At 37.7% G+C, this 24,728-nt stretch overlaps 3 protein-coding genes across 5 annotated transcripts; 1 reads left to right on the top strand and 2 right to left on the bottom strand.

The window, feature by feature from the left end:
* Nucleotides 1–9: 9 nt before the first annotated feature.
* LOC124186381 (dynein light chain Tctex-type 5-like) lies at nucleotides 10–2,742 on the bottom strand. 2 transcript variants are annotated; one of them, XM_046578028.1, is made up of 4 exons: nucleotides 2,106–2,742; nucleotides 1,444–1,533; nucleotides 588–781; nucleotides 12–434 (listed from the first exon to the last, which is right to left on the bottom strand). In XM_046578028.1, exons 1-4 carry the CDS (start codon nucleotides 2,127–2,129, stop codon nucleotides 269–271), a joined length of 474 nt encoding a protein of 157 aa, XP_046433984.1. In that variant the 5' UTR covers nucleotides 2,130–2,742; the 3' UTR covers nucleotides 12–268. The 2 variants fall into 2 exon arrangements, with proteins under 2 accessions (XP_046433985.1, XP_046433984.1); XM_046578029.1 differs by lacking the exons at nucleotides 1,444–1,533; nucleotides 2,106–2,742 and adding an exon at nucleotides 966–1,119 and having other exon boundaries at nucleotides 10–434.
* Nucleotides 2,743–2,879: 137 nt separating this feature from the next.
* LOC124186380 (ataxin-7-like protein 3) lies at nucleotides 2,880–4,829 on the bottom strand. Its single transcript, XM_046578027.1, has 2 exons — nucleotides 3,580–4,829; nucleotides 2,880–3,473 (listed from the first exon to the last, which is right to left on the bottom strand). Exon 1 carries the CDS (start codon nucleotides 4,580–4,582, stop codon nucleotides 3,584–3,586), a length of 999 nt encoding a protein of 332 aa, XP_046433983.1. The 5' UTR covers nucleotides 4,583–4,829; the 3' UTR covers nucleotides 2,880–3,473; nucleotides 3,580–3,583.
* A 152-nt stretch (nucleotides 4,830–4,981) lies between these two features.
* Nucleotides 4,982–23,705, top strand: LOC124186544 (phosphofurin acidic cluster sorting protein 2). 2 transcript variants are annotated; one of them, XM_046578342.1, is made up of 12 exons: nucleotides 4,982–5,411; nucleotides 13,033–13,336; nucleotides 13,434–13,721; nucleotides 13,859–13,958; nucleotides 14,091–14,246; nucleotides 15,791–15,895; nucleotides 17,544–17,818; nucleotides 17,887–18,092; nucleotides 18,162–18,509; nucleotides 19,023–19,414; nucleotides 20,060–20,176; nucleotides 20,296–23,705. In XM_046578342.1, exons 1-12 carry the CDS (start codon nucleotides 5,308–5,310, stop codon nucleotides 20,427–20,429), a joined length of 2,529 nt encoding a protein of 842 aa, XP_046434298.1. In that variant the 5' UTR covers nucleotides 4,982–5,307; the 3' UTR covers nucleotides 20,430–23,705. The 2 variants fall into 2 exon arrangements, with proteins under 2 accessions (XP_046434298.1, XP_046434299.1); XM_046578343.1 differs by lacking the exon at nucleotides 15,791–15,895 and having other exon boundaries at nucleotides 4,983–5,411.
* Nucleotides 23,706–24,728: the final 1,023 nt, after the last annotated feature.

The raw sequence follows: 24,728 nt of genomic DNA, 5'->3' as shown, positions 1-24,728 counted from the left end.
CCAGTTTATTTTTAAAACTCGTTTATTCCTTCGCATACATCCGTCTCGGTCCTATAATAACACGTATGACTAATTTACACTCGATTATTGGAGGAGAAAACCTCTCTACCTCTCTCGCTGATACGTCTCTCCGTCATTCATTCAAACGTCAGTCAGTCCTCGTCGTCGTCACGTATGACGCGAATTGCACGCGTCAAAAAGAAACGTGAAAAACAAAGAAGAAGGAGAGACAGCGAAACAGACGTCGGTTATCGATAGAACTCGAAATTCACTCGCAGTATACGCCGAAGACGCAGCAATAGGCAAAAAAGGTTCTCGTCTCGAATGTAAAGCTCGAGTAATTATCCCTCTGCACGTCCCAGAGGAATCTCATCGACGCCTGTATTCCTTGACTGGCCTTTTCGTTGATCGTCACTATAACGACGATTTTGTACCTGAATGGGATATACGTTCTTTTTTACTGTACATAAATATTAAAGGGGTTTCAAAATTTATGGGGCCAAAACCAATAACGTTTCTTGAATGTAAAGAAAAAGAAGAGAGGAAAATAATTATTCGTGCCTCGAACGTTAATCCAACCAACCAACCTGTCGAAGTTTTGTTTCCGAATCCGATCTCGGATGTCGGCGCTAATTTCCGCACACAGTTTCGGGCACTCTTTGGGATCGTATACGATGTCTTCGAGGTTGTTGGTCATGACTTGACTGATGATTTTATCCACAGGGTCAACGTTGAAAGGTTTGTTCGATTCTAGACGGTAGCTATTCTCATATTTTGGCGCCTAGAAAGAAAAAAGAGAAACGAAAACCATGAATTTTACACCCGGCGCAGAGAAAAATAAAAGATTAATCAGAGTACGAGTCAAATTACGCTACGCGTTTTTGCGGGGCGTGAAATTTCAAATAACGGAAAAAAAGATGTCCAATGTAGGAAAATAAAAACTACTGCGAACGAAATTTTTTTACCTGATCATTATCGTCAGCTGAAACTGCGCCCTCGAATTGCGTTGGCATGACTTTGTTGTACAATAAAATTCTATAAAAATCGTACAGGTAAACTAATCTATTGAATATATTCGCGGGGCGAAAATGTTGGAAGTGAGGTATAAACGAACAAAAAAAAAAAATTGATCGTTAAATAGAAAAATCAGTAACCGAATCTGCTGAGATTAAATAATAGGGTAAATAGCAATATTCTAAGACTGCACACCCGTTCTTCGGTATGTATCACTGAAGACTTTATACCAGGTATAAGCTTTGTTCGCATCAAGTCCCTTATTTAACTAGGGATCGATCGATCCCGTACCACCGAGCACCGACAGGCACACATTTTTCACATTTTTATACAGAATAGCTACTTTCGTATCTTTGATTGCACCGCGGTTGCCGTTAATTATTTTTTTTTTTTTGCTCGGTTTTGCGATTACGACTTTAATTTAGTTACCTTGGGTATCGCAGAGCTGTTGATTGCGGCTTGTATGCTACCCTGACGATTTATGGCCGCTGCAGGACGTCCGTCATTTCTCTTCTTTATCTTAAAATTTGAAATAATTTTTAGAAATTAATCAAAGCCGATTATCAATGCAGGTTTTATAGATTGTGAAAAATTTCTGTTCTATCGTTGTAACATCGATGGGCAATTATCGCCACCGTGAATACGAAAAATTCTAGGTACACCGCGATCACGAACGTAATACTAAATATAAGTAAATTTGCATAACTATCATCGCATGCAACGCTCTCTTCCCGAGGGTTGTACACGTACAATCTATCGGCTATGCGTCTATTTATGAATTATGATATCGCTTTAAATAGGTGTAAAATTCACTCAGACGACGGATAATTATGAGGATAAAAACGACGATAAAAATCGCGAGAGCCGACGTCTACAGACGCACTGTGACACGGACCGATGAAGTTGATGAAAGTTTTTTTTTTTTTTTTAAATCCATTTTGGTAATCGCGCGAGTTCATTTACGAAGCTTGCAGAAATCTTTACAAGTTGTTAGAAGCGCAATAATGGAGCGGTTATTATAAACTCGACGTCGTAATTGAAAAAGTTTTCAATTTTTACGATAGTCGGACTAGACTAAGATTAAGACTTACGGATTTTACAAGGGTCATCGCCATCGTTATACACCAGCGGATGCTGCCGAAAGGGTTTCGTTTTCGTTTACTTTCACTATTCTGACGATTAGTTTTTTCAATTTTTCGGGTCGACTTTGCGCCGTCGATTTCGCTCGAGACTGCAGGTAGGTAATAGAACGGCTGGAACAGGTGTGACTAAATATCACGAAATCAGTACGAATATCGACCATTTCTTCGCGCATAGGATGAATCACTCTTCGTGTCTATTTCGCTCTTTCTATTACTCTAGTTCTCCCTCACACTATCGTGTATATCCTTTCGACTCGCGGGAAGTTACGCAAAGCGAGCTGTAATTTGGAGGCAGCCGAAACTATCGTGATCATCGTCCCACATTGGAAACGGCTACAAGACGGAATTAAAAGTATTTGAGTATTCTTATTCGTATGGGAGACTACGGAATATTAATGGTATTGAATTCACAATGAACAACACTGTCCGATTTTAGCTAAAATATACACATTTCAAAGACCGGTATAATGGGATTGATTTAATCACAGTTGAATCGACGTTATTTCACGTGAGAGAGATTGCGCGAACTTATCTAAATTGTTGATATAAATTTCCGGTAAAAGTATAGCTGTCTTTTGTACTCGTGCAATATTCTTAGCGCATGATCCCTTCCAATTGAATGATCGTAGAGCGACGACGAAATTAATTAAGCAATCGATTTAAAATTAATTATAGCATTAATTATTGAGTTGTATTATTCGCATGAATATTGACAAGAATAGACTCGATCGAAAGACGTGTTTATTTCTGAATGCGACGTTCCGACCACTGGTCTGTGTTTTTTCACCCCATAATGCGAAAACCAGTTTCAAATTATTGCTAGTCAAACTCGAGCGCAGAAAGCATAGGACTTTGATCGATTCCAGAATATCCTTTATCGGTTCCCTACTGTTCAAATTATTCTCATCCCGACGATTTTTCGTCCGATTGCAATTATCATCAAGATTTTGTAAGGGAGATATATTTTCAAAGTTACAACGATGACGAAAATATTGACGTTGACAAAATGGGGCGAAAAAGTTCTTCCTCAATCATTAGTCTGCTATCAATTACGTCATTCCACTTATAATATGATACGATCTACCAATAAATAATGTGTGAAAAAACTTATTTTACATGTAATCAGAGATATCGTACTATTTGTAATATTCATTTAACTTATCGCCTATCAATCATTGAATTATCAACTACGGCGACAAGTATTTGCTTTCCAGTTTAAAAGCATTTCCCATCACTTCTGACGCCACTCATGATCACGAAGACATTCCAGAGCTGCAGAGCTGCAAGCGTTTCCTCAAGTTCATTGCATCAAGAGGTCTGGAATAAAAGCATAAGAAAATCGAATTAGATATTGTCTCCAATGGGCGAAAACCAATGTCATTGAAATATCATCAATGAGCGAATGGAAGCGTGATATAGTTACCCAGTTAATCGCCTTGAGAAATGGGAGATCCCCTGTCTCGCTTCGACCCCTTTCCTTTTCCCTTGGACTTGGAATCCCGCTTCCTACTGGAGGATGACGTGGAGGTCGTGGATGCAGAATCCGCGGGACTGGAATGGCTGGAAACCTCGAGATCCCACCTGGCCAAGGCGTCCCTCAAATTCTGGCCATCGCCTTCTTCGTAGGTGTCAACGTCGACGTGAAGATTGTCCTGATTAGAATGTCCATTGTTGGTTGCCTCAAGATTGGCACGCATATCCTTCCGCTGGTCGTCGGTGTGCTGTGGACAGCGCATCGACCTCGTGCATAGTTTCTTAGTGTGTTCGGAAACGACCCCACAGATTTGTGTCAGCAAGGCGCGTTTGTCCTCAACGGACATGTTCTCGTAGTTCGAGGGAGAGTTCTCGTTGCTAGTGTGGTTGTTTTCGCCTCCGGCGGAGCCGGTGTCCCCGTTTCTATGAACGCTCTTGCTCTGCTTGGATTTTTTTAGCCCGTTGCGATCCTTGCGTCTTTTCCGCTTGTCGTTCGTCAGGCTCCAGTCGACGTCGTCGTCGTCGTCGCTTAGGACGCCACTTAGGGTGCTCAGGTCTTTGGAACTGTTCGCGATCCGTCTTGACGCTATCCTTGAACTGTTCCTCCCCATTCCCATGCACTTCTCCAGGTGCGTGGCAAAGCGACAGGCCGCAACACCCCGATCACAGTTGGGGCAGGCGCAGTCCTGCGATTTCTTTATCGCCTGCTGGCCAAAGACGTCGAGACCCGGCAGGTCGACTATGGCGTATGACTCATCGTCGGGAATGCCCTCCTCGACGTCCGAACTGCCTGTCTTCACGGTTCTGTGAACGTCAAAAACGAAGCCCATCATCACCTCGTCCAAAAGATCCTCGTATATCTCTTTAGATGCCGCGTCGACGTTTTCCGGTTTGCTCACGAACTCTAGAAACTTTTTGTTCAATTCGTCGACCCGCTCGTCGATCCCAGACATTCTAATCTTAACCTCTAATTACGAGACGTTCCGAAGTGTTTTGGATATCTGGAGATACGACTTTTACAATTCTTTCCGAAGGATATAAAAATTTCGCAGTATTTATTTAACCTTTGTGGAATATCAGACACTTAATTATACGACGAAACTGAGAATATTTCCTTCGGATCTCTACGTCGATACTCGCCGCTATGGAGAATAGATATAACCTGTAACCACGATCCAAAAACCATAAAACGGAGAGTCCGGTCATCGAACAGTTGGTAAGACAGTTGGTACAAAGCGTGTTGTAGGTGGCGCTGCCTGGTGGTGAAAACCGAAAAGTCCAACCCGAGTGATTTACGACGCGTAGTGGCCGGCAGGAAGAAGGGGAGGAGGGCGAATCCATGAGCCGTGAGCGAATCATCATCAGTTGGCCGTGAGAAACCTACGCGATTAGAGGAAGCCGATGCCGCGTCGGTGGCGGGAAGTCGGTCAGTGACTCGCTCGAACGTCGTCGGTCTGCGGGCGTACGAGTGAAAAAGTGTGAAACACTTAGTGCCAGTGATAGATTGCAGTGTCGACTTCGCGTTGTTACCGGGTTCGAGCCGCAAGCCGCCTCTGCGTCGGTCTTACTTCGTTCTCATGTTCGCGGGTAGTGGCGGCGGCTCGCCCCGCATCATCGGTAATCCCGGGGGGAGTCATCCGCATCCGTAGGTATTGTGTTGTATCTTGGTGGCGGAAAAATGGCGGAAAGAAACAAGGTAACGACCCCGGCCGCCCGCCCCGTCCCCATGAAGCTCTTTGCTACGTGGGAAGTCGATCGCACGCCGCCCAACTGCATACCGAGGTAATTAACCTGCCGCCTTTTCGTCACCCACACGCACACTCTCTCTCTCTCTCGCCCCCCCTTTCTTTCCTTCTTTCCTTGTCTTTCTCTCTACCTATCTATCTACCTCTCTCTCTCCTCTCGCTTGCTCGCCCGTAACAAACTGCGAGTGTATTCAGATCATCCTGCGCAGCTGTATTCAACACGCCCTTTTTCCCCATCTTCTTATCTCCCTTATCATTCTTTCTTGCTCCGCATCAGCGACGACAACGACTACGACGAAGCTGCTGTTTTTCCAAACTGGAATACTTACTTACATTTACGTCGCTCTCCTCGCCAGCTTATAGTTATATTTTGTTTCACCTATACACGTTTTATCTCCGTCGGTTTTCTCGACCGTCTTTTGTCCTCCGACATGCTTGTTTTCTTTTGTTTTGTTCTCTGTCGTATATCACAACCGAAATCGATCGATTTCTTTCTTACTTTTTGCGCTCCGCCGGCTCCGCGGCTTATGCCATGATGCTGCTGCATCGGACAATGTACCGAGAATATATCGAGCTATTGTTTTTTGTCACATTCCGGCGTACTGCGATACAATCGTACCGGTTCTTCTTCTCCCTCTTCCTCTTACTCTACGTCTTCTTCTTCTTCATTTTATTACCTGTGTGAACATAGACGCATGCATGCCTCGTACAGTATCGAAGAAACGAAAGGGATCGGGAAGGGCGAAATTGTTCAAGTCAGAAGCGCCGTTTTGTCTACTACGGTTGGTTTGACGTTTGCGTTGTTTGGCTTTCGTTCAGCGGCGGATGTAAACTGTCAAAAGCTGTCGCGCGCGCAACGTAAGAAACCGACAGCCGAGACGCTTTTCGTATCACGCGTTCTTCTTTCATTTTCCCTACGACTACGATGTGGTACAAAATTCTATGATGCTGAAGTTAGTAACATTAGCGTAACGAAATGTTGGCGAAAAACAGTTACTATTTTGCAATGTTGTAGTGACTTTAAATTGGCTAAATTATGAAAATATGAATTTCTTTAGCGTAACGAAACGTTAAGAGGAAAAAACTCACTATTCTGCAATATTCTAATAACTTTGAAATGACTAAATTACGAAAATATGAATTTCTTTTTCTTTAGTATAATTTACTGCATCTCGGATGTTTCTAAGATTACGAAGTAACGATTATTTCAAAACATAAATCATTACGATAACGTTACTTACTTCAGACTCGTAAAATTCTCGTAAAAATACATGCAACCGTTTCGCGAGAGAAATACCACGTACATACGATACTACATGAATCACGAAATGTCTTTTACTTTAAAATTACAAAGAAATAACAACGGGTTTTCCGAAAGACGAATCACTGCAATAACGTTACTAACTTCAGACTCATTATTTTTGTACGATGAAAAGAAGAAGAAGAAGAGATAAAAGAGCTTTTTCTATTTTTTCAAACGTCCTAATTCAACTGCTGTAGATTAAATCATATTATGACCGAACACTCTGACGATGCGAGGAAATTCTGCGATTAACAACGATTCATCAACATGATAATCTCTTCAAAGTCGAGATCGTAATCTGTCGTAACCATCAGTCATAGTTTGCAAGGCTTTTTTCACCCATCACTTAATTTGCCAATGATTATTCCGACGTCTAATTCTTCTTATCATTACATTTTTATTTTCTTCCAATCTCTATCGATCGTATAAACTAGCGTGCGAGTTGTTAAAAATAAACAAACAAGATAAATATATACAATTTTTACACGTTACTATTTACCATCGACTGGTAGTATATACCATATATGTGATGTATTGTACCTATGTATGTATGTATGTATGTATGTATGTAACGCCTTACACGATGAGACTTTGATCGGATTATTGATTTTGATTTTTTTTTTTTTGTTGCGTGAAACCAACCAATCACCGATCGTGATGATAATTCTTTGTACAAATATTTGTAACGAAACACGCTAATCCAATAGATGTAAGCCGTTTCGACTACGCGTCTTCTTGTAGTATTTCGGTTGGCGTACGTGACGTAAAAAGTAAGCGTTTTGACAAATTCTTAAACTTCGAAACAATCATCGGCTTATTGTTATACACTATACGTATAAAATATAATTTGGGCGCAGGTAAAGCAAGATATGCGTCAATGCAAAAACTTGTTTTGTACCGTAATCTTTTAATTACTTTCTTTCTATCTTTTTTTTCTTTTTATTCATTCTTTACCAATTCTTTATAAGGTTCAAGTTCGTATTTTTCAGTAAAGCGTGATAAAGCGAACTACACAAACTGCATATTTTTCTGCAGACCCAACTCCTTGAAACATTTGTCGAACATTACAATTAGATTTTAATTTATTCTCGCAAAATATATTTCGTTAGGTTAACGTTAGAACATCTACTCTGCAGAGTTAAAAAACATTTTTATATACTTAAGAAAATGACGACGATAAGATAATATATGAATATGAATAAGACTCCTTTTGCGTCATAGTTTTTTTTTTTTTTTATCTTCTTCACGCCTCTCCGAAAAAATAGTACGTCCAGATACGTATTTATAGACACGTGCTGCTAATCGCATTGACTGGTATCATATACATACAACATGTATGCAACGCTATGTGCGTATTTATGTAGAATACTCGGTATATTATCGATTTATGCATAAAAAAGTACGTTACGCGTTGATTATATTTTCTGACAAATGCAGAAAAACGTTATAAAATTATGTAACGTATTACATGTATGTTCGTAATTATAGAAAATATGTGCATGTAAAATACACAAAATAGTCGGTTTACAGTCAGCAGTGCAGACCAATTTGCATTGGCGCTACTGCTGTAATATTACGTATCCATGCGTACAAGTACTACTGTCTTATTATACACTTCTCCCCCATTCAATTTTGCGCCCACGGTGCAGGATATTTGCAATAAAATATAATAATACGGTTGTCGAATCACCGTATATTATACATAGGCATATAACGTATGTAATATAAATGCTTGTTAAAATATAACAACGACGAGGAGGGATATCGAGGGGGAAGGGAAAAAAGAATACCCGTGACGAGTATCTTTTACTTTTTTATTCAATCTATTCGTTTATCATAGATATTTATGGTGGGCAGTATTCAATTTATTGTTGGATAGTATTTAACGCAAAAATTATGAAACAAGAGAAAAATTGATCCAGCCTCACTCTGTGTACTATTATATATACAATATATATATTAACTGTATTCTTCGTAATACGGTATCAGCGACTTTAATTAATAGTAGCAGCAAAAAGAATACAAATAAAATTGAGGAGGACGTTGCGATGAGGAAACAGAAAAACGTGGACTTATACGTATCTATAACTGAGCGAGACTTGGCAATTTTTTCTTTTCTTTTCCTTTCTTGTTTTTATCCTCTCTTCATTATTCTTCCTCTATAATATCAGTCCGGTCACGTTGTCGACGCCTATTCTCATCTATGCGCATGTGTTGTATCCATCCATCCATCCATCCATCCATACACGCCTTGTACCATATTATGTGCATATCCTTGTATACATGCTACCGAAATATGCTAATTTCAAATCATTGAAACAGCTTGGCATACATGTATATGTATATATACATTATGTATAACAGAGAATAGCGGACATATATATATATATATGTATGTATGTACAATAGCGTATTAGGTATAAATCTAATGCGTCGCCGTTTTGCTGCTGACAGCTATCTGAACTTGGCACCCAACTTGCTAAAGTCCCGTGAAGCCCCGTCTATTCTTTTTCATCATATTCTTCTACATTTTTTCTCCATGTCCCGTGAAGACCCATAAAGTCATTCATCTCAAACTCGAGGGAAGGTTTTCTTTTTTTTTTTGACGCTATATCAAACAAAATCGAGTTCACCACAATCAACCGCATTCCGAAATCTTTGAAAATCGTGGAGAAAATTTGAAATCGAAGCAAGTCGGGTGCCAAGTTCACATAACTGCTGCTGAACGCTGCACTGTTGAGATCTGAGAATAAGATCTCTGCACATACTGCGGAAGATATATTTTTTTACTTTGAGATTTTTGTCTTCAAATAAATTATGCATACAAAGAATCAACGACAAATTATATATATAAGCTACATAGGCATGCGATGAAATCAGGTGCGTGAAAAAAATATTTTCGTCATTCTTACGAAACGGTTGGAATATGTATGGTATATATATATACATATTATATGTATTTTTCTTGTGAAATTTTCATTGTGCGAAACGGATGGGTTACCTCATGCGATGACTGTATTATTTCTAAATTATTTTTAAAAATACTTTTTCATTTCGTCAGAAAATGGAATCGTCGTTTCCATATCACGATTTATAATGTTACTCTACATGTAGATGAGTATTTGTATTGTCGATTTAACGGTGATGAAAATTGTTGGTAATTTACAAGGTGGTCAAATATCTGGGAAAACCCAGAAAACTTGAGAATATCAGGGTATTTTTAATTACCTAATGAAAAAAACTAACAATATTATTCTTCTATTATACTTCGTGGGAATGAAAAATTATTTTTTTGAGGTAGCACAAGTTTAATATTCCCTTCGCCCAGAAAACAAAGTTCTTCTTCTTCCTCTTCCTCTTCTTTTTCTTCTTCTTCTTCGTCTTCGTTTTTTTTTTTTACATTGCATTATTCTTCAATTTTAATTTAATTTGAACCCAATATAGGGTCAACAATATACTTAACAATTGAGGTTTTGGTAACTAACTATGTATAGGAAGTGGTAAGACGTCATGTGGGGAAAACTATGATTTAGGTCATGGGAAAATCTGGAGGAACGTAGTTCATGAATTATTTTCCAAACAAAAATAAAAATTTGCGACCACCGCGTCGTTGAAAATTTTGTTCTAATATGTACCAAAATTTATGGCATGATCCTCCTCCAATGTACGTACGTGCATGAATGGATATGTTGTATATATGCGCGCGTGTGTGTGTGTGAGGTATTATACATCACACACACACACACACACACACACGTATCACGTAGCAGATCACAGCAGCCAGCAGGGACGGCCTTGATTTCTGCAAATAGTGTATAAGCTATGTTCATACAATACACACATGCCTGTGGCAAGTTTCCATATACCTACGTATACTTACGATTATGTATTATAATAACGTACATAATCGCCGCCCCTATGTGCAACTAAAATACGCCGTGAGCCTGCTGCCGATGATGCGTGCAGTTTCTAATTAACCTGAAGCTAGAAATAGAAAAGAAGAATGAGAAAGAAGGAAAATACCGACGCGGCGGGAGAGATGGAGGGGAAAGGAAAGAGTGAAAGAGAGATTGATTATTGGGAACTGTGCGGCACAGGAAGGTTTATTATTATTATTGTTGTTGTTGTTGTTGTTGTTGTTATTATTATTGTCGTTATTTCGCTGTCGGCTGCAGTCAGACCGTGTACATTTGTGGGCGTAAGATTTTTATAAGTATATACATACCTATATACCTATACAAAATGTATAGGGTTAGATAGACGAAGATAAAGATGGAATAGAATTATGTTTACAATTTTATATATCCTCCGCATCACGCATACAGGGTTGAATTATTTGAATTTTGGAGGCGCAAGTTGTAACGTAACGTGTATACATGTACACATGACTATGATGTTACGAATACGTCAGAATGATCTCAAGTGACGTTCGTATCATCGATGTGCCGCTGGTTATAGTCACTGTAGGCGTAGTTTTGCTATTTTCATCCAATAGAGTTATAGGTGCATAGGTATAAATACACAGATTGTGTATTTATTCATTGGTAATGCGGAGAGAAAAGACTTCCTGTAATCTGTCTATCCTCTGATTTCTTTTTTTCCTCTCTTTTTCCGCGCGCAAATACCCTTTTTTTATATACCTATACATATAATATACGTAGTGTTTTGAGATAAAGAAGAAGAAATAATAATCGAATCGGCGATTGAAATTATGTGTATAATATATATATATTATATGTATAATATATATATATATATATAAATGAATGAGATTTCTGCAGGAAAAGATTTTTATAAGAGAATAAAAACAAAAGTGTACGACAGTACTAGTAGGCAAAACTTGAGGAAAGAAAAAGATACCATAATTTATCGTTAAGTAAAAAAATCGCTGAAAAAATTGCGAGGAAAAATATTTTGGAAACCAGAGAAAAAATACCGTCTACTATGTGTGAAAACAATTGAACAACGAGAACACAGAGAACGAGAGATGAATAGAAGCAATGAAAGAATGTATGAGATGTGCAACGCTGCATATCTGCGCATTATTCATACACAGGTATGTCCATCCCCCCCTCCATCGCTGTCACTCCTTTATTCGCAAGGAAGACTCGGGATTTGCCCCATTCATGATAAACTCGTCCGATTCTGCGCGACGCCACGGGTTGTTTTGCCGTGGTGATTCATAAGTACAGTTCGTTCTCCTTGGAAGCTGTTGCCTGAATTCAGGCGGAGAGAAGGACCACGACGTCACGTGCGTGGGAATTATTACGTCATAAGAATTTTTTTTTTTTCTATTGCCGAACATGAGACGGTGCAAACCGCCTGCACGCAAGTGTTCTAACTCTTTGATAATATCCAACAAATTGTACGTAAATTATGCGCATAAACCAACCGTACATGACTCGGGGAAGAGGTGAAATGCTTTGTGGGTAAATGTTGTTCAAGGGACTTACTTTGGCTCGACGCTTTCTACGTCCGGTATGCTGCCTGCTTGCCTTCTACACAGTTCCGATATAATATCGATTCAATGTCACCGACCGCCCCACGTTCGCCTATCCATCCATCCATCTATCCTACAGCCCTCCGTACCGCGAACTTGCCCTGTTATTGCGTGTGCTTTACCAATTACCGGGAGGAAAGAAAGATAAATTTGTTTTCTTTTTCTTCCTTTCTTCCTTTTTTTTTTTTTATCGCACAAGGGGGGAAAACGAGATATAAATGTAGCAATGGTGGATTGAAATGGAACGTAGATATTGATCGATTTCGCGTCATTTAATTTTTATTTTATCTTTTTCTAACTCTTTTATTATGTCCTTTTAGTTTTGGAATTGAGGGCGTAGTTCACGCAATGCAACTCCCACAAGCACGAGTGAATTTATCTTGACTAAATTCACAATTTTTACGATGTGATCGGTGGTAAAATTCTACTTTGTATATCCTTGCCATCTTTTTATACGATTAGAAATAGCGTTTCACGATTTACGAAGCCTGGATATAATCATACAGACCGAATAAAATCGCAATCGTATCAAATGCGACCATGTTTATTGCGGAATTCCAATCTGGCCGCCGTTTCACACGCTTGCGAATTTATTTTGACTCTATGATTATTTTCAGGTCTTGTCAGTCATGATACACTATTTCACAGTGAATGATCCAATTCAATTAAAGATTTCAAAGTTAAGAATGAAAAGCGCAAAATTCACTCGTAGATGTACATGTATTGAATACAAAATTGATGCGAATCGATAAGTTATATTATAATATTATTATTTACAAAATAATTACACTTCGCTGGCTCGTTGAAAATTCTCCCCTCATACCATTTAAAAACTTCTCGGTTTTGTTTTTACAGACTTTGTTCATTGACACTGAGCCAGTTGGTTCTTCTGCGACCGTTGGGTGCAGATCTGGCGTCGATTAGTCTAGCCGTTAAAATGCAGAGTTCAAAGAGAACACTCAGATCTAACGAGATAGCCGTACCGGCTACCGGTATGTTGGACACTGAGCTGGAACTTCAGTTCGCCCTACAGTATCCCCATTTCCTCAAAAGGGATGGAAACAAGCTCTTGATACTTTTGCAAAGACGTAAGAGGTACAAGAACAGAACAATGCTTGGGTATAAAACCCTTGCCGAAGGAATCATCAACATGGCACAGGTACGCATGCTATTGCGGTCACATGGCTAAGAATTTTATCAATAGCAAAAAAAAAAAAAATTGTTTCAAAATTCGAAACGACGTTCTCTCCTTACAGGTTCTGCAGAAGCAGATGGACCTCGAGCTAGAGCTCATTTCTGACAAGTCGGAAAAGTATGGCGGTCATTCCGTTGTTCTCGCCAAGGTTAGCGTTGTTGCGCTGAGTTCGCAGCCTGTCGACCACGACAAGAGGCTCTTGAACGATCCTAGCGAAAGACTGGGTACCGAGTTCAGCGATGACGAGGAAGAATTCAGCTCCGAAGGAGAGGCTGAAGGCAGCGACAGCGAACCCACCCTGGAAGTACACAGGAGAAAGAGTAGAGCGAAAATACCCGCCAATGCCAGGGTAAGCGTAGCGTGGTTGAAAGCTGGGAAGAAATCTTGCGCAAGGATGTTGATTCTTATTGATTAGTCGGGTTTTGTGAAAGATCAACAATTGCGGGATTAAACGTTATTTTCCATTGCAACTAATTTCACTTTTAGCAAAGAAACTTGAAGCAGAAATTCATTGCACTACTGAAAAGGTTCAGAGTTTCCGAGGAACTGGAACACGACCAGGAAGAGATCGGGCAAAAACTTTCAGGTAAAATTTGATTCATGGTTTTGACTCGTTTTCTTTTTTTCTTTGAAGGCATTTGTTTTCTGACTCTGTATGTTTGTTCACCTTATCAATATCCATATCTTATCGGTCGTTGAATGTAGTTTCTTACTACAGGTGGCGACATGGAAATCGAGGAGTTGTTTGACGAGCTGGAAGATTTGTCTGACAGCGGACCAGAGCTTGACACAATGTCAGTCAGCAGCACACCAAAGCCATCATTAAGGCCGTTCTTCAGCTCTAGTCGATCTCTTTTGGCGCCGATGCATACAGGTAAGTCGAAGTTGCTTTGCGGGTGATGACGAATTTATTTCAACTACAATTAAGGACGTGGCCTACCGAGCTTGCGCGGGAACTTTGACTTTGGAAGAGTGGGCGGGACTTGATTCTATGCCCCTCGCCTGCTATGGTCCCCCACTCTGCACTCCGTTGGGACCAGGCCGCTTGCACTTGAACGTTCTGAAGTTCTGAGGTGCGAGGAATATAACTGGAAGCTCGTATAAGTTTCGCGTGGTCGATGAATAATAATAAGTTGCAGAAATCATTGAATAATCTTCGAGTTTTCAAGAGATCTATTGCATAACTCGTTGCAGTAAAGTGAAAAATATTACAAGAGAAATTACCCGAAGCAGCAGTTAGCTAATTCATGACTAAATACTAGGGATGGGCGATATCAAACAAACGATCGATTCTCAGAATCACGTCAAAGCACGTCTGGAGTCTACTATACACGGCACATTTTACTCCTTCGCCTTCGAAATGCTTTTAATACAAGTTCGATATCTTCATAAATGACGGAGAAAACTTGCATCGCGTGAACGTCTGCAAGCAGCAGTTCCGCCGGGAGTAGGCAACGTCCTTAATTACTCGATGCCCCCTCCCCCCTGCCTTCTGTTATTAAAAAAATATAGGACATTGAGGCAAGTTGGTATTACAATTATTACTGTTGAATATCATTGGAACAGTCAACAATAGATAATTGATCAATAATCGATTGTTTGATTTATTAATTGACTAATATTATTGGAATTATCATTAATTTTACCCAATGAATAACGTTTATAGTATATCATTATTATTATTATCATCACTGTCATTATTATTATTATTATTATTATTATCATCATCATACATTCGTACAATGTATTTTTAATTGTTCTCGCTCGTAGTGTTCGTAATAATGCTTTTTCCTTTCCGTTTTCGTTACGTTCATTATTATTATTATTAATGTTGTTATTATTATTATTATCAGTATTATCATTAACGAAAGAACGTTTGTCGTCTGTGTGTCAAAACGCTGTGTAGCAAATATTATAATACGTAAAAATATGTATAACGATCCGTATTTTGCGTCAGAAAAGAAAATTCGAAAGAAGCGTGCGTGGTTGGTAATGAATTGATGACGTGGAAAAGAGAGAATGAAATGAGTTAAATTCTCGTAAAAAAACATTCACATCTATTCGTAGATTAGAATAATTTTATTTATCATATCATTTTATTATCAATATAATTATTCAGACTTGAATAAAAGTGTATGAATAAGGACGCTGTTTGTAGAACAATTCGTTGTTATATTTGATACTTTGAGAGAACATTCAACCAACTCTTATTACCCTTGCTTTTGTTCCATTCAAATATGATGATAAGGCTTTCGATTAGGAATTTTAGAGACTGAAGAAAGAGGGCGGTGAAATTTTTTTTTTTTTTTTTATGGAACATAAGTTTTTCTTTTGTTTGTAAGTCAGACGCATATTAATAACTATGTTCAAGTCTGGTGGGTTTTTGGCTTTGCATTGTTGCATGGTACGATTCGGTAGTAGTAACCGGCGAGGAAATCGGTACCAACTCCGCTAACGCCGTAGCTCAACCTCATTCCTGTCTGGCTACCAAAGAGAAGAATCGTATCGGACACACTACCCCAGGTACGTAAGTCGAATAGTAGCTGAAATTCTGTCATAGTATCTCGATTCAAGATACAAAAACAAACAAAAAAAAAAAAAAATGAAAAACGAACCATAGTATTTTACAAGTTTTTTCTACAGAAATTTTTTATCTTCGTCTCGAGTATTGTTGGTGAATTTGTCATACGTCAAATAACGAACATTTTCCTCTCTCAATTTCGAATATAGTCGCTTTCAGTTCTTTTTTCCTCTCGTTCGTTCCGAATCGTAGAGAACTCTCATTGTCTTTTGGTCTTGTATGTTTTATCATGCATATGATATTTTAGTATAGAGACGTGTTTAAAAGTTGATGAATTATATTTGTTATTCAATGCAGTTGAATATGTATACTATATATATATATATATATATTGCAAAATATATATATATATATATATATATATATATATATATATATATATTGCAAAATATATATATATATATATATATATATATATATATATATACACGGTGTGTGCGTGAGTGTGTGTATGTAAAGTGTGCAATACGCCGTGTGTCTTTTCCTGTTTGACTTATTTTTTTATTTTATATTTTTTTCAACAGAATTGATTGAACTAGTTTCGTTCGTTTATTACTTATCGTTATTATTGTTAAACTTTTTATACTGACAGCTGTGAAGCTTCTATCTCTCTACCTACCTGTGTAACGTACGTACATCTATATCTAATAAAAAAAAAAAAAACAAGCTGAATGTTTATTCGTACGTTTCTATTTGAAATTTCTATTGCTTTGTTTTACATCGTCTGTCTGTATAAGTAAATTGTTCGTTTTTTTTTTTTCATTTTTGTTGCCTGATGATACAATTGTACATAATTGTTGCTGCTGCTGTTGCTGTTGTTGTTGTTGTTGTTATTGTTATTAATATTATGATCATTATTGTTACAAACATTCGTGAGTATATTATAGCATACATATTGAGTTGTTTGGGCGATGAAAAGTAATCGTAGTTAAGTTTAATATTGCAATTCAGCACGTCTCTCCTTGGGCATTTTTATAATGCATCCGTTACCTTGCAACCTATAACAACCGTATTGTGTTTGAAAAAATTTTGATTTCGTTGGAGTGACTAATGCTTATTCAAAACGAATGCATCCTTGGCGAAATTAGCATGACTATACGAAATTTGGCAAATACAATGGTTACACAACTATTGATATACGCCCCTGCGGCTATGCTTGGCAATCCTTGACAGTAAGACTAACGCTGATTTGCTTTGATATGCTGATTTAAATGTAGGGACAAAAAAATGGTCGTCGACGCGCCAAAGTTGTTTTTATTTACTTATTATATATGAAAACGTATAGTTTTTTTTATTCCTTTAATCATTTCTCTGTACTTTAGTTCAGTCTTCAAGTACAATTGTCCTATTTTCAATTTTGTCTGCTGCACATTTTATCCGGCGTCTATCCCTTTCTCTGTCTCTCAGCTGTATCTACCAGTCTACTTTTCGTCGATCGCTCGATACGACATTCCGAGCTGTTCTAACCGATGTGTATTCTCTCTTTTGCGAATTATAAAATATAATTATACAAGTATAATTACACGCTGATATTTTCCATTAACATGGAATCTGCCTCCGCTTGCCGTGTTAAAATTTCTAATATTACAGAACGCGGGGTCGACCGACTTAGCGACGACAGTTCGAGGAGGGCAGACAGCGATTCGCATCCGGAAAACTGGACGGATCACGAAGCTAACGATGCGCCACAGGCGGTTGCCGGATCACCGCCAAAATCCAGCTCAGATCATACAAACAAAAACGAAGGCGCTGACAGAAGAAGCAGACTTTTTGCCAGGGATCGGGGAACGCCGGGAAGTAACAAGTCCAAGAAACACAGTCTCAGCGTCGACCTCAAACCAGCCACCGACATGAACAACGCCGAGGTAAGAAATCCAGGGTGACGTCAAACCCTCACCCAAAGTGACGTCACTCACTCCCCCTAACTTTTCAGCCGAGAAAGGCCCTCGTTGAACAATTGGGTCGAGTTCTGCCTGACGACAGTCTTCCAGAGTCCGTGTCGCTCGTTTCTCTGGCCGATCCTGGTGGCGCGGTTCTGGCTGCTCGGCTTCAGGAGCGAAATCAGCGCGTTTTGACCACCGCATCGCCAGCTGACATCAGAGCGACGTTCACCTGCCTCGTTGCTCGCATTCAAAAATTGTAAGTCGTTCTGGAGCGAAGAGGAACAAGCTGGAAGCAAATTTTAATTTAAAAACTGTGTTTCTGCAGCTGCAACAGCTCCGCTAAACCGCCGGCTCCTATTAAGGTGGTTATAGCGGGCGGTGACAGCTTCGTTAACGCTGTGCTTCGCCACTACGTCGATCTCCTCAGCTTCAGGCCACCCGACTGGCAAAATTATCTCAGATTCCTCGTCGTTCCCCTCGGCTCCAACACCCTAGCAAGGTATCTCTGCTCTGTCGATTCAAGGTACTCGATGCTGTTTGGTGAGGAGTGGAGAGAAATCATGGAACGCGAGGGCGGAGGCGCCACCGAAGGCGCTGCAAGGGTCACGGAATATTTGGCCACCTGTGGACCGCTCCTGTCTCTTCCCATTGCCGAGGCGATGGTGACTTACAGGTGGGAATTTATATTTGGTTGGTAAAACGTCAAGTAAACTTGATATTACTAGAATTTTAAGTATCGATGGTCTACGATGGTTAAATCATAAGTTAGGAAACTGAAAACAGCAGTCTAAATCATCTACAACAATCTTATTTGCGCCGATGATGATGGTGGATGCGAATTATATGACCGCACTGGGAATAAATTTGAGCAGTTTGGAACAAATTGCAAAACAAAATTTCAGGCCATATCTCAAGATCTTTACAAAAGTAACCCAAAAACATTAGAATCGGCTGAAAAGCATCAGAGTTTGATTATTTTGAATGTTCTAATTATAAAACCTTATCTCAAATTGTCTCTGTTTGCCTGATATTTCATTCAAACAGTGGAACTCGTCAATATTTTCAAACATTTTCAGACCAGAATGAAAACTCTGAAAACAAATAAATTCTCATTCATCCCTGCTCCGTTTGCAACCTTCGTGAATCTTTTTTTTTTTTTCAAAGCGCCGAATGTATTTTTCACCAGGGAAACCGACGACAGCAGCCAGATATTCATACCGTTTGTGAACGACGTTCGAGTCGGCTGTCCAGACAGTAGTGCGTCGGCTTCCGTCGACCTGGAAGAGGCGATGGCTGTGTCTGGTTCCCCGCCTTCGCTGCCTCCCCCGGGTTTGCCAGTTCCACCTCCCAGCCGACTGACCCCTCCGAGCAGCCCGAACGTTGGCCAGCCGAGAGACGGTTGGGAGCCGGTCGAGCTGCAACTGGATTACTGGGGAAAACAAACCATAGGAGATAAGGGAAAAATCACTCTGAGGCAGGCGTTCAGGGCGCTTCACGTCCAGAGGTTACCTCCGCTTGGTGAAAACCCTGGACATCATATGTCGATGAATTACACGACGAAGGAGAAGAAGCAGAAAAGTTAGTTTTCCTTATTTTCAATTTCACACCAGATTTTGGACGCCTTTCTTTGATCAGGAGTAATTTTTTTGCACGTAATGAAAGCCTTTCCAGGTCTCTGGATACCAAATTTTGGCCATTCAACCAGATTCCAGATTCTGGCCCAAGTTTTTCTAGCTCCTTTGTAAATTGATTTTGGTATTAGGATTTTAGCGATGGAAATGAATGTACATAAAAAATGGTTGGTATGAATGAATATTTATTATCAAAAAATTTTACAATTGGTAGCTTAATAGATGTCATTGTATTTAAGCTCCTATCAACCATCAGCGGATCCATTGAAACCATGAATATTGCATTTTTTTTAAAAAAAATACCATGTTTATGTAGGTTAACAACAATTTTCTTTTGATTGGGATCTGCTCTTCTCATTTGGATGTTAACATACCAGCTTCAGACTTCTTTACAATATTGTCCTAAATCCAAATTTTCCAAATATGTATTTCTTTTAATCGGCGTTAGTTAGAATTATTTCTAACTCATTAGCTAATTGATTAAAGCAGCTAATGGCCATAAATTAAAAACTTTTCCTGTCGAGTATTTAATTTTCGCCGTGAAACCGAGCGTTATCATTTCTGATATTTAATCATTGATTTCATATGACAGTAATGAGACTGGGAAAGAAGAAGGAGAAGGAGAAGGAAAATGAGCCAAAAAGTCAGACTGTCGAAGGTGTGGCGCGACTGATATGCTCGGCAAAAACCCACAACATTCCATTGAAAGGTAAGTTTCGCACATCTGAGATATGCAAAGCCACAGAAATTCTCCCAGTTTTTAACGAAACTGAAACAAATATACGGGACAGCAATTGTTTCCCCTCCTTACATATTTTTCCTTTTCAGTCAGTATAGACGGCACCGAATGGTACGGCGTAAAATTCTTTCAACTGTCGGCGCAGTGGCAGACTCATATCAAGACGTTCCCTGTATCGTTATTGGCCTACAACGTACAGCAACAGTCCCTAAATATCACATAAACCTTGCAATTGACACGAGTAAAGTTCGACTTTGACATGTGCAGCTTACAGTGAATTTGACCCTGATCGGTTAGTAAGTACTGATTTCCTCGTTTCTTTCATTATTGGTATTTAGTCTATACATGCATTACGTTTATTTTCTTCACTTTTACTTTATATCACATATGTTATACATTTTACCGCGTTACGAGGATTACTATCTTATAAACTGAGTAGAAAAACGATTTACTAATCGTATATGTAAGTAGTATCAAACTTTTTATTCCAAATTTATAATTGTTTCGTACTTATGACTGCGATACGCCAAATCATATCCGTCGAGTTGTAAGAAAAATACAACCGCCTCGATTAATATCGAATAATTTAATCACTGTATCACCTTTACAGCCATATAGTTTTCTTCAAAGTGCAATAATTCTAGAAAGATCTGATCTTTCGGCGCAAATCTTTCCGATGAATCAAATTTATCTACGACGTGTTCTGCCCTTTCCATTTAAGAAGAAGAAAAAAGAAAGAAAACAAAATACCTTTTCTTTTTTTTTTTTTCTCATATTTTTTTATCTCGATATCTTTACAGCAGCGGAAAACAAGACTTCCGGCAATATGTTTATCATTGATAGTCGGCAGGAATCGAACAACATATCATTATATTGCTTGACAAATAATCAAGGTTCGTTGACGTTGCGTCGTTTGACATTTGACATAAAATGAAACTATTCTTTTGCCAATAATCATACAACATATTCCTTTTAAAAATATAACAAACACTCGTGTGTGCGTTTAACAGGATTTGAAAATTGTTTTCCTCTCGCTGGAGATAAACACTTAATTATTTTTTTTTTTCGTTTATTCATTTACTTGTCTCCTAATTATGTAAACAAACCCAAATTCAGCACAAGGTCGTTTAACAAGAAATTGCAATTGTTTTTAAATGTTAATTAATTCGCTGAGGGAAATGAAACCGAGTTGTCTGAAGAACTGATCATTCTAATCATACTTCACCAAGCTGTCGTATGTACATATTTTATTTTTTTTTCTTGTCTTTTCTTACTTTATTGACTACTGTTTTCTAGATTTGAGATGCGCGTGCAACGAGACTCAAGCTTTATTCACATACTTTCTCTCTCTTCCATCTTTTCCATTCTCTCGTTTCTTTCCACATTGACGATGAACAAAGGATATTTTTTTAAACGACGCAGAAATTTTCTTTCTTTTTCTTTATTCTACCAATGATTCAATGATTGCATAAAATTATATATATATACTATCTATATGTATATATATATATATTCATATTTTTTATATTCTTGACTCCCTTCTCATGTTATTATTATTGTTGGTTTTAGTGTTGTTATTGTTATCATTATTATTTCCTTTTATTTGTCCAAATTTCTCGACTGTTCGTTAAATGCCAAAGTCCATAGGACAATGACAACAACTTTTCAATGGTTAAAGTTTTTTTTTTTTTTATTCACCTTTCACTCATTAAAAATCAAGGAATACGCGTGGCGTTGTAATTATTTACCAAACGAACAAAACACAAAAAAAAGATAGAATTAGCAAATCGGACAAGTCCTTTCGTCATTCGTTGTGCTGGCGGTAAAATTCCTCGCGGTACTTCTTCGCACATACATTGTATTATTATATATAATTTCATGATCTTTGTATTATTATTCTTATAGAAAAGGGAGAGAAAAATACTCACAGACTTTTTTGTAATCGCATAATTTGGTAATTTTATACCGCGGAGATATGAACAACTGACGAGTATATCGTAATAGGCAAATAATTGTATCATTGAAATTTCTTTTATTCTTTACTGTTTTTTTTTTTTTTTTTTTTCTTCTCCTCTCCTCTTACTTGCACAATATTTCATCACGCTGTCGAGCGAGAGCAACGCACACGCAAACACACATGATATAATTTTAAGAAATAATTCAGTGACGGAAATTTTTGCAGTCATTAATACGTTTTACATGTCTAGAAAAAACTTGATACACGCTGTTGTCGTTATATTATTTTCATCGCCATTGACCCCAAGTTCTAAAGCTGTACGCTTTTTATCGTACATATGTATTGCTAATGCATCTTATTGTCATCGGATATCTACTAGAGACATACATGATATACTATTATAATATCATACTTGGCAATATCCTCCGTTTTTAATTGTAAATTTAATTTTGAAGCAAAAGCCACATTTTTATTAATGCGATAACGAAGAATATTAATAAATCAAGATACGATGAAAATTTTTGAATGGAAATCGTGCATATATGTATATACGGAGTAGTATCTCGTATATCTCGTATATAAAACGTGTATATATAGGTATGTATTTCAGAGATTATAATACACACAATAGACAGTATTTTATGCGATATTATTTACATACATGTGCGATTTTTCGTTTTTCGTTGATGGTTTATTTTCTTATTCTCGCTACAGACGCTCTATTTAGTAAGCATTATTATTGGTATTATTATTACTACTACTATTATTATTATTATTATTATTTAAACGAAAAGTTCCTCACCTTTTTGTTAAGCCTCTTTCTTTTTGCTTCTTTAATTATTAGTCACTGTTTTGTTCCTACTTCGATCGCGTCATTTCCATTTTGTGAGACAATTTTTCTATCATTTCATTCTCCTACTACAAAGTACGCAGCTATAAACAAAATACACGTTAAGGAGAACGTTTATTGTAACAAGTAACTCGTGGCTCGTGTCAGATTATAAATTTATATAATCGTTGAAAATATATCCGAGGAAAATTGCAGAGTTATGAAATAAATATATCAATATTGTACATGTATATACAGAGACATACATATGTATAAGATGAATTATTATGTACTACGCTATGATGAGTCTGCGGGTGGAAAATTGACTGTCCAAGATATCGTTGAATTGAGATTGTCATCTATAACGACTAGATGTGCAAGAGTTAATATAACGAATGAAAACATTCCTGGAACGCGACGAATCTGAATCTTTATCGAAATGCGTAGTGCGATTGAATTTCTCTCTGCGATGTATCCGTGAACGTAATTATTATAAAATTGTCGCACAGTCGAAATGTTCAAAGCTCAGATAACGAGATAGAAACTAGAAAAAAAATATAAGAAGCTAGAGCTAGAGTTAGAAAACGCAAGTAGACGAATGAATAGAAATTAACGCAGATATAACGCAGATGCCAAAAGCTCAATTGTTACAATAATTAAAGGGGAAAAAAAAAAAAAAAAAAACTAATAGAATCGAAAAGAGAAGGAACATAGAACGGATTTAAAATCTGGATCATAAATTGATCCTGTAGAAAAGTTTCAATTTCGATAATATCAGGGCAATATATACATTGTTATACGTGTAAAATTTAAAAGGAAGATTGGAATTATCAGTCGATATTACGATTAAAATATGTCTTTATTCAGCTGCTTAATCGCAAAAAGAAATTGAGACGGTAGAAATAAATTTGACGGTACGTATCGACGCTCTGATTCTCATTTTGTTAAACTTCGGATCAATTCATACGAGACATAACAATACAATGTCGATGTATAAATAAGGGGTAGCGAACAAAATCAACTTTCTTCCAAATCGAGTGACATTTTTTTTTTTCTTTTTTTTGAAATTTACAATATCTTTCGGAGTAATAGAATTATCATTTGATATGTGTGAGTAAAAAAAGTAAACTGGAAAATTTACATGTAACGTAACGAACGATGAAAAGATCGAGAAAGAAGTTGATTCAATTTTCTGCGCCCTGGTTTTCGTAATACGTATATTGTAATTGATAAATATTAAACATACCTATACATGTGATATAGTATTATATTATTACTACTACCACCACTACTATTGAACGTTATATATATATATATTTGGTATAGGATATCACGTATTGTTATACCTATACCACCGAAGTTATTCAATAGAATAGAAATAATTATTGTGCCCCTCGTTACTTATCTCTCAACCGGTTGTTGTTGTTGTTCATTTCTGTAGGGATCAATTTCAAAAATTTTTCATTATCTCCCCTGGCGAACAGAATGATTACGTGTATGATAATGAAATGAAATTAAACTGGTTCAAGTACACAAAGTAATCGTTAACAATAACAACATCAACAACAACAAGATAGCCGTAGAAAGCTATTACAAATATTAGATAACAACTTTTATAATATACACACACACACATATATATATATACAATTTGCGTACGTAAATATTGTTTCGAAATAATGATGATTATGACTATGCTAATAATGATAATATATAATCACAGATGATTCTTAGAC

The sequence above is a fragment of the Neodiprion fabricii genome, chromosome 7 (assembly GCF_021155785.1).
Source record: "Neodiprion fabricii isolate iyNeoFabr1 chromosome 7, iyNeoFabr1.1, whole genome shotgun sequence".
Lineage (NCBI taxonomy): Eukaryota > Metazoa > Arthropoda > Insecta > Hymenoptera > Diprionidae > Neodiprion > Neodiprion fabricii.
Note: the sequence above shows the minus strand (reverse complement) of the source record. Positions and strands in the feature narration are given on the sequence as shown.

Coding starts and splice junctions, on each gene's coding strand:
- LOC124186381 (XM_046578028.1), bottom strand. CDS start 2,129: ATGGCGATGACCCTTGTAAAATCC. Junction 1,534..2,105: donor CGATGACCCTTGTAAAATCC/GTAAGTCTTAAT, acceptor TCAAATTTTAAG/ATAAAGAAGAGAAATGACGG. Junction 782..1,443: donor ACAGCTCTGCGATACCCAAG/GTAACTAAATTA, acceptor TTTTCTTTCTAG/GCGCCAAAATATGAGAATAG.
- LOC124186380 (XM_046578027.1), bottom strand. CDS start 4,582: ATGTCTGGGATCGACGAGCGGGTCGACGAATTGAACAAAAAGTTTCTA.
- LOC124186544 (XM_046578342.1), top strand. CDS start 5,308: ATGGCGGAAAGAAACAAGGTAACGACCCCGGCCGCCCGCCCCGTCCCC. Junction 13,722..13,858: donor AAATACCCGCCAATGCCAGG/GTAAGCGTAGCG, acceptor TTTCACTTTTAG/CAAAGAAACTTGAAGCAGAA. Junction 15,896..17,543: donor TATCGGACACACTACCCCAG/GTACGTAAGTCG, acceptor CTAATATTACAG/AACGCGGGGTCGACCGACTT.